This window comes from Limulus polyphemus, unplaced genomic scaffold, assembly GCF_000517525.1.
Source record: "Limulus polyphemus unplaced genomic scaffold, Limulus_polyphemus-2.1.2 Scaffold1842, whole genome shotgun sequence".
Taxonomy (NCBI): domain Eukaryota; kingdom Metazoa; phylum Arthropoda; class Merostomata; order Xiphosura; family Limulidae; genus Limulus; species Limulus polyphemus.
In genome coordinates, this window is record NW_013667452.1 from 109935 (window position 1) to 120174 (window position 10240).

Sequence of the window (10240 nt, forward strand, 5' to 3'; positions counted from 1 at the left end):
ATTTGGGGGTGCTTAACTTTTTTCCAGGTGTATATATATATATTATATATATTAAACCAGTTTAGCACAAGCTGTAAATACTTTAGTAGACACATAGATATGGAAATTTATTGACTCACCACAATAGAAATAAAAACTAAAACAGCTTATTAGTTATGGGCCTACCAACATATTTGTTAGTGAAGAGAACTGATTTTCAGTCATTGATGTTCCATCAAACATTTCTCCATTTGTTGAGTGTCAGAAGAACACAAAATAGAGTTCTATTGACTCGATATCAACCTCAGGAAGCCACTTGCATCTGTGTTCAGCTCTAACCCTGGTTCCATTTTGAAGATCATTTTTGAAATGAGTAACATTTGTGACAGAACATGAGTGTGATTCAATTTGAATATGGTTATCTTCCCAAGTGGTTGTGACTCATCTTCATCTCCCACCATATTGTCTCCTGATCCTGCTCATGTTTTTGTACATAGGATTCCATGTATGTGAAGCCACACATTTTGACATGTTCAGTAATTGAGTTAAGTTGCTCCATTTTCAAGCAACCCAGTGTTCATTACTTAACCAACATCTAATTTGTCTCTGAGACATTACACTTACTGATAAGACAGTATCTAATCAAATAGCCATACAAGTACTGAATTATATGGCTATGCCAATCTGTCTTCAAAATTAAAAATTTTAAGATTATGCTTATTTATACCTCAGGCCCATGCAAAGATTTCAACAAAACTCATTCATTGTGTTCTGAAAAATGGTAAAAAGAATAACTAGCATAAGTATCAGTTACAAATGGATATTTATTTGAGAAAGTATTGATTTTAATTTGACATTAAAAGTTGGTCCTTAGTAAAAGGTGAGTATTGTACATAACTTGTATAGAGATCTTGAAATGTAACTTGTGGACATATCTCTATTCAATTAAATATTTTACAGGGGTTTTATTGGGCTTAGGATTTGAACTTTCTTGGATACATTTTGTATTAATCAAGCATAAACTTTTATGTGGAGAATTAATTGGGCTTTACAATAACAATATTCCAGACCACGTTCTTCTCTTGGAACTACTATCTCTCACACTGGTCATGCTCTGTCTGATGTCTGTGATTATGTATTGTTGTCCAACACCACAGTTTCTATTTATCAAGCTTCTGCAAAGGATAGTGAGTTATCAAGTTTAGATCACACACTTTAATAGTATTTCTACAGACCTTCAACAGCACATGGATGATGGTTGTAAAGACCACATTAAAGTACACTAAATATACAAAAGTTCATGATAGGTGTTTTCACAGGTATATTGGAGAAAGAGATTGCATGAACACCAATTTTATTCTCCATGGTTTGTAGAAATACTGCTGTGGACTGAGACGTGTAACTTGATGCTTTATCTTGATGTAACCATACCTAACTGATGTGCTGGCTATAGAGTACAGGGATTTCATCTCATACATTTAGTGTCAATATATGTATTTTGATAGTATCTAAAGTTCACCTTTGCTGTATTGTGTACTTGGTATTGTTTAGTTTTTTCATTATATGAGAAGCATGTGGTAAGCATAAAACCCTGCAAACAACTATCTTTATACTCTCTATTAAGTTGAAATATTTTTATCACCTTATGGCCAATAGCAGAGAGCCTATATTTCAAAAAGTTTCCTACAGTCTTTCTTTTTCTCACCATTGTTTTTGGAAGAGGAGCTTTTGTACTTGTAGCTTATGCAGCTTTACAAAGATAATATTATTTTGAATTTGTGCCAATTTGATTGGGAAAAGTGAACTTGCAAGCAAGCACTTTTTTGGGGGGGTGTGGATTATCATACCTTGAACTTTGGTGGAAATAATTGTCATAAAGTGTCATTAACTGTGAATGTTAGAACTGTTATATGATTTTATACAATGTTTCTTAGTGTATAACATTTAATTAATGGAGCAGCTAGTGCCATGCTGGATGAAAAAGGATCAAGAGTTGCTATAAATAGTTTTTTTAGCAGCTACTGTAAGTAAGATTGAAATAATGCCCTTCGTTGAATAGGTGGAAGTGTAATCATTGCATATAACTATATCTTATGAATAATCTTGGTAATAAATTTTCCGTATTTAGATGTTTTTTATAATAAAAGTTGCTCTCAGTATTTGCTGTAATTTGCTTGATTATTATTTGTTTTTTTTTAGATATTTACAGCAGCTCCTCCTCTAGCAATGGGATTGTTTGACAGAACATGTAGTGCTGAAACTATGATGACTTTTCCATCTTTGTATAAACCATCACAAAGTGCGAAGCTCTTTAATGTAAAGGTAAAATACTGTTATGTTTACTCAGCTTATTTAACTTTCACTTATGTTTATCTGTTAAAAACAATTTGATAAAGAAACTGTAATTGTTAGATTTGGATGGAGAATTCAGCCCTCTAAACTCTTACTACTGGGTGATCCTCATCTGTTGCCAATCAAATCTAAATGTTTTCTTTGCAAACAAGTCAAAATTCTCTTGCCTTCATTTGAGAATATTTATGAAAATGGGTTATAAAACATGGATATGGGTTAAGTATGAAATATTAAGTCTGAGTAAAATTTAGCAAAACAAATGAAGTTATTTTTGCCAACACCACTGTACACTATTCTGATTCCGTATTAACATCATTAAAATTATTCATATTTTTAGTTATATTATCTTAGCTAGAGACTCTTCAAAAATATGTTTTAACCTGATAAGAAAGAGATTTTCCATTTAAGTACGAATTAATACATAATACTAAGTTTAATGTTATAGTTGCATATCTTTAAAGCACAATTAACTTACTAAATCATAATACTACTAATAAAAGTTAATACTACCTATTAATAAGAAATGGTAACTATTGAATTCATCTATTAGATATCATGCACTAGAAAAAGACTGTATCATTAAAGTAAAATAGGACCTTCAAGTTTGACTTAATCAAGTGTAAAATATCTCACTTTTTGTCCCTGTGCTTGCTAAGAATATGTCATACATTCCAACATTGAAGAATTAGTTTTAAGAACTCCATATGTCTCTCCATCAAGACTAATTAGGTTTGAGCAGAATAATGGTTTGATGTCATAAAATGATTTGTAGTCACTCATGCGTAAACAACACTTGACACACTTGCAGAAAATCAAGTCAAAAACATCATCATGCTGCATATTTTACTTTTTTAAATTGGACAGTATTTTTATTATACTTTTGCTCACATTTTTGAACCCATGTTAATAGTTACTTTACCCATTTTAGCTAAGTTTAAATATCATAATACAAAACTAAGTAATAATTACTTTTTTTAATCATTCGCTTAATTATGGGTTAAGATAAAAAAATATCTTGGAAGTACCAACCAAAAATCTGTAACTAAAATTTAGACCCACTGGAAGAATTAAAAATTTAGATTTAAATACATTTCATCTATGGTTTTAGTGCAAGTATTAAGGTTAAAGAGGTGATTCACTTTCATATTATTACACAAACTTATCCTTAATACCAGTTTTCTTAGTCAACTTACTGAGGTGCTTTCTTGAGCATGTACTATGCAGCTGCTTCTCACTGTTTGCATCTATTTCTGAACAGTACACTTACAGGATACATGATAAAAATACAGAATAAAGTTGCTTAACTCTATCACTATGGGTAAAGAGGGGTCAGAGGGCATGTCATCATGTTTGTAGACTAACCTTTAAAAGCTATATTGAACTACTATTTTATGAATGTATGTCAATAAATTTGGCATCAAATTGAAGTTTATAATTCAAATTTTAGTATTATACATTATTTAATTTAAAATTAAATATTAAAACAATAGCTAAATATTGATTTTTGTGTGTCACTTGGTGCATTGTTTCCAGCTTTCATTCAGATTATATTTTATGACAACCACAATACAATATCTATAATTTCTTGTGAATTAGAAACTCAAATTACTGATGTTGACAAGCTAGAATATAAAATAAGACCTCCTACCTTTTCTATTTGCTGAGATGATATATTTAAGAAATCCACCACATTGGCTCCACCTACCTCTTCTTCTTTTAGAAATCCTTATGTATCAACACCCATTTCTCTCATATACATGTTAATAACCAACTGAAAGCACTCATTGTCAGCTATAGAATTTCTGCTAGTCCTTATAAAGGATTTACGCAGGAAATACTGTCTTTCTGTATTAAGTTTGAAAAGTAGAGGTAAGACAAAATGGTGATCAGAAATGAGATTTTTTAGACCGATATACAGTTTAGCTAAGAAGCCTGATACATTACAGTAGAATTCTGTGGTATTGATATAGTAAATTATAGTTTTTTATTATTTCAAAATGCATGTATAAAATCTACAAAAATTTTGTTTTACATCCTCCATGTATGTATGTGTATATGTTTGTAATGTATGATAACTGAAATGTGATTATATTTTACAAAATTCTTATCTGCTGGTACAAAGCCAAGACATTTGCACTTTATAAAGGCCAGCTTAATGCTATCTGATATGGTAACATGAACTGCATGTGTGCTGCATGATTTATAACATCTGTGGTACTATTGTTAGTTAGACATGGCTCAATGGTTAATAAAACCAAAAAATTAATAAATATGAATAGATGTATACTGTTACATTCTCCACCATAAAAAAATTATGAAACAAATCTATATCACCTGTTTTTCTTTCTAGAATCATTGTAAGTTGTAACAAAATACCACAACTGTTTATCCTAAATAGCTTAAAGCATGTAACAATATACATCTATTTATACTTTATATTATTGTGTTATTGACCTTTTAACTGTCTAACTAATAATCCCACCAGACAAGTTGAAAATCACTCGGTGAATGTGCAGCTCATGTTACCATATTGAATTATGTAATGCATGAGCTGCTTGGAGCATACCTCATGAAGAATTTTTTTTTATCTTATCTGATTTAACCTAATAAGTTCCTTATGTTTTCATTTTAGTAACTTTTATAATAATAGATAAAGATTACACATGAAAAACAAGAATTAAAATACTTACCTGGGTCTTTGTGTTTTTTGCTGTCAAATGTTGATGAAACTTAAGCCTACTTTTTATACTAATGGTACTACTACACTAAATATTTTTTTATTTAATTTAAATAACACTATTAAGAACACAATAATAGCATGTAAAAAGTAAACAATGTCCTATAACTATCATAATTTTTCTGCCTTTCTAGCTATGCGATAAGAACTATTAAAAAAATTCAGCTAAGCTAGTCAATTTGTTTCTTATGGGAATAAAGTTTTGAATTGAAAGCAAAATACACAATTCTCTGTACTGAAAACAACATAATATAATACATTCTTTAATATATTAAAACTTTGGCTTTCTTTTGGTTATAAATAATATAATACAAAACATCAGAGAGAACTATTGGCAGTTTTTGAAAAAGAGGATGACTGATGGGTCTGGCAAGTGGGCCTGATTTTCTAGTTTATGGCTCTATAAACAAATAAGATTGAAGACTATGAAAGTTACGCTTTGCCTGAGTAATAACTATATTATAATGAGTAACTTGTGTTAATTTCATACTTTCTTGGAAGGGTGGTAAATTCGAGAAGAGGGGACAGCAAAGTGGTGTAGGCTGAGCCCAAGTGAGTTGGGAGTTGAAGAACATGCCCAGATGAATCAAATATAATATTTACAAGCCAGTCCAACTGAGCACCTCCCACAAAGGAATGCAGGTGTGAGTGAAGGAGTCCTCTCGAGAAGGGATGAGGAGAAGCCAATCATCCATGAGATGAATGACGACCCTGACATTGGAAAAATAGAAGAACAAGAAGTAAAAGAAGGCTGGGAAGCTGGAGTGGGATAGGGATACATAGATTCAGCAGGCCTATGTATAGGAACAGAATGGTGAAGTTGAGAATGTCAAGAAACCAAAGTAAACAGAGTACTTGTGCTGGGTTGCCTCACCCTGGGTCTCCAGTGATTTGGGAACACCCCTGAAAACCTGAGTGAAGAAGTGAAGTTAATGAAGGTCATGAAGATAAACGTGAGGTAGGCATACCTTAGCTAGGAGAGCATCCCATCCCAACAACAGAGGAACCAAATAAGTAGAGATAGAGCAGAAGAAGAAGTACAGGTCAATGTGCTGAAAAGAAAAGACTGTACTGCTTCAGCAAACTCCTCCAGGGCACAGTGAAGTGCCTCAGACATAAGGTGAAGTGACAACAGGTAACACAGTAGGGTGGTGAGAAAGAGATGAGGGTGCAAAAATTGAGCACTTGAAAGGGAAATAGCAGTTAGAGGTAAAAGAGATTCCAAGGACTGGGAATTGAGGAACAGAGATGAAGACAAAATGACAAAAGAGGCAAGTAGATGAGGAGGACAAGGTAAATTTACACAGGTGTGCAGTTGTTTGAGAAATGAGTCTGCATGGACCCTGTTGTTGTTTTTTTTTGGTGTGTTTTTTCAGTTGAAGGAGGGAAAACAAAGTAGTCTTGAGTATGGGTTTCATGTAATAAAGCATGGGAGTAATCAAAGAGAAAGAAAATTATATACCTTTGAAATCATGTCAAGGAAGAGATCAGAATGATAAGTGTTTATCCACAAGTCTTTATTTGCCTAGAGCAAACCCTAGTGGGGAAATAAATGGTCAAAATCACCAACATCCTGGTCATGTTTAAATTGGGGAGAAGGAACATCAGCTGAACAGATGGGAGGAGGAGGCACCATAACCTCCTTGTGAAGTAGTTCTCCCCAAGTACTTGCACTCAAACCAACTTCATTCTTTTCCTTGGCATTGTCTAGTATGGACATATTTTTAAATTGTTAATCAATTATTTAAGATTTGTGATGGTTTCTTATTAAGTTAAATTTCATTGAAGTTTCCCTGGTTTAGCATTTGTGATTCTCATCACCAGCATGGTTTTGATTTAAAAAAAAAAAAGAATTAATGGTGTTTCCAACCATCATGAATTCTTAAATGATGCTAACTTCCACTTCATCCTGTGATAGTGACAATGTTCTTCACACAGGACTATGTCTACTGTTGGCTTGTCTGTGGAGGACATGTCAGCCATTTTTCAACATGTTGTGGGTTTCTTCATGCACACTGGGCCCTTCTATTGGTGGAGGGCTATTTTCACATGATGGTGTCATCATGCACTAGTGCAGTTTATATTAACCATATGTTTTTTTAGGTGGGAGGTAACTCAAGGCTAGTGGCATGCAAGGCTCATTGGCAGATGTGTGAAGGAACCAAGATACAGTGTGTGAAGAGGTGAGGTATTGTCTCGGAAAATATTTTATTCAGGTTCACATTATATAGTTTTTGTATGGGGAGGAAAAAAGATTACTTATCATCAAAATCATAAGAAAATTAAAAGAATTTTAACAAGAAAGAAGAAAATAAAAACAGAAAACTGCAATACTGGGCATAAAATACCTGAAAGATAACTGTAGCTGATGAACAAACAATAAAAACTGACTTTCTGCTGTAGTTGTTACTCAGTATCCATGAAGAAAATCTGAGTTCGTACCTGATGTTCTTAGTGATTATTATATGATAAATCCTCTTATATGGGAAAATATGGGTATCTTATAAAAGGCAAAAACCTGGCAATTTATTTATTTTTTCTTTGACAGCATTATGATATTTGTCACACAAAATTGAATTATTTTCCAAACTGTACAGATTTTCTAAATACAACTTTTCAGAATGCCAAACTTTAAAGTTTAAACAAGTTCATATGTATTTGAACCATACTACATCTTTTTTTGTCTTGTATAAAACTATAAGGGTACAAAGAAAATGTCACATAACTTGTCCTGTACAAAACTTTTCAGTCAGTCAGGTGTATAATCTTGAAAAATATATCTGTAAAAGTCCTGTATACTTTGGACAACATTTTAGTTTTTCCTTCACACTTGTAGTATCTCAGGCAATGGCATAATATTACACTTTCACCAAATGAAACAGATTTGTTTTTAAATAATGGTTTAGGTATTTTTTTTTAGTATTTTAATTTCTTAATTTTTTTTCATGTTGAAATAGTACTTGGTAAACAAAACTGAAAACCTTAATTGAATGTGTATGTGGTCAGTCCATTCTTTATTTGAGAAGGAATATTGACTGTACTTTTGAATATAGTATGTGTTCCTACATGAAACTTGACAGGCTTTTAGTAAAATGTACAAGTCTGTTGTAAACAAAAAAATCAGATGTGTTACAAAAATATTTTCTGTGAATTGATGATATCAGTCTGACTCGGACTCCAACTCTGAGTACAAGGTGATGGTCATGGGAAGAATGAAAATAGATTTGTCCTTTGTATAGTTTGCATATTGCATTTGCATCATGTATAGAGTCTTTGAAATGCATATCTACAGTTTTTCAGTATCCCTGTTTATTGTATTTGGTATTTACTCTCTTCCATTACAAACTTTCGCTAAGTCAGCAATATAGGGTAAAATGAATAGCCTATAACTGACATGAAATGCTTAATACCATGTTGAATGGCACTGTGTAAAAGACCATGTCATGCACACTTTGAAAACCTCCTGTGAAAATAGCATTAATATCCTGTACTTATTGTTTAACAGTACTTCAGTTTTGTGAGACAGTTCCATGCAAAACAAAGTTTAGTTGAATGAAATTGAAGAGAACAAAATTGTTTTCATGAAACATTAGATAAGTTCTTTGTCTGGTCAAGCTATGAAAATTAATACTTCAGGCTTAATTTATAACATGATTTTTATGAATTAAGGACATTCTAAATCAAAACTTAGAAATATCTAAATTGTGTAGATAGTAAATGTATATATTATAATTAGAGAGTAAGGTATGTAGTACTTCTAAATTTAAACGAATAAACTAGACCTCCTGCCTATTTAGATTAATCTGATGTTACATTACATATAATTGTTTGCTCTTTAATAATTTTAAGCAACAGAGTATATAAAGTATTTATATTGTTATACAACAACAAAGATTTTAATTCTTCAATTTATTTAAAAGTTTTAATCTTTGTCTATTAATTCTGTACTTGTCATAATTCATTTTCAGCATTTTCTGTATGGTGAACAACTTTAATACCAGACATCAGTTATCATTAGTATTGTTGCTTAGACACCTGCTTTTAAAAAAATGTTTCACAGATAAGTTAATTTGAATCATTGAGTACATTGTTGCCTGATGAATGCTCCTGTGAGAGAACTAAAAAAATTGCAATTATAGGAAAAGTATTTAACATAGAAAATTATCTGTGTATATTTTTCACATTTTTAGTTAACCTTTATTATGAGTTTTAAAAAACAGTAACGTTATATATGTGTAAGATCCCTATCTCAGTAGTTAATGAAGGTCCAGGTTATGATGACTTATTGCTTTGAAGGTCTACATAGATATTACAGATTTGTTGTAATCATTTTTTACATTTTGTATATGCACCCTTATTCAAGTGGCAGTGTTGATAAATTTATTACAAATTGAAACTTAATGCTTCTTTTTGAAATGATATCAGATCCCCCTAGTGTCTTGGACATTACTGCAATTTTTCAGACTCTTCAGTGCAACACACTATAGCAATCTAGGATTTTAAAAAACATTAACACTTAACTTGAGAAAAGTATTCATTCAATGAATAGATTCACTAATGAACTAAAAATTTGTTGTTGAAATAAATGTCTACATTTTTATTTCTGGAACATTCTAGCTAATTCTCATAATGGGGAGTGGGAACATTACTTTTCTGGATTTTTCTTGAATATGTCTATTTCTGTTTTAACTCTTTCATCACAGGCTTGGTCCCTGTGACCAACCTCGTAACTCTTTTGTGCTTGTTATAGTTTTCATGCTATAACTTTTAAATTAGTAAGCAAATGTTAATGAAATTTGGCAGATTATCAGTAAACATTACAAGGCTTTCAAATGCAAAATATCAGATTTTTTTTTACTAAGCCTTAAGGTTTATTAAGCAATGTTTTTCTCATGCCTTTTTCTTTTTGCACATTGTCTATCCAACATGCAAAGTCATTTTCATTTTAAAATTAAAAATACTTTTATGCATCAGAAAATTTTCATATTTCACGTGCAAAATCTTTATAATGTTTAGATACTTAACAAACGTTTCTAAAGAAAAAACTTTATATTTTATCTGTTATTTTCACTAACAAATCTCTGTATGGGTTCAGCTGATGTGAACAACCTCATAACTGCCATAAAAAATTAGAAAATAAATATAAATTATGCCTTTTTCATTCTAGAATGA

General features: G+C 31.5%; 1 protein-coding gene across 1 annotated transcript in view; it reads left to right on the forward strand.

Moving 5' to 3' along the window:
- The window catches only part of LOC106465118 (phospholipid-transporting ATPase IA-like), a gene marked incomplete at its 5' end in the record, with an annotated part of 177451 nt that overhangs the window by 105986 nt on the left and 61225 nt on the right, over positions 1–10240 (forward strand). The window contains one exon of the mRNA XM_013925316.2: positions 2179–2301. Within this exon, the coding sequence (XP_013780770.2) occupies positions 2179–2301 (123 nt within the window). The remainder of the gene's footprint in view (positions 1–2178; positions 2302–10240) is intronic.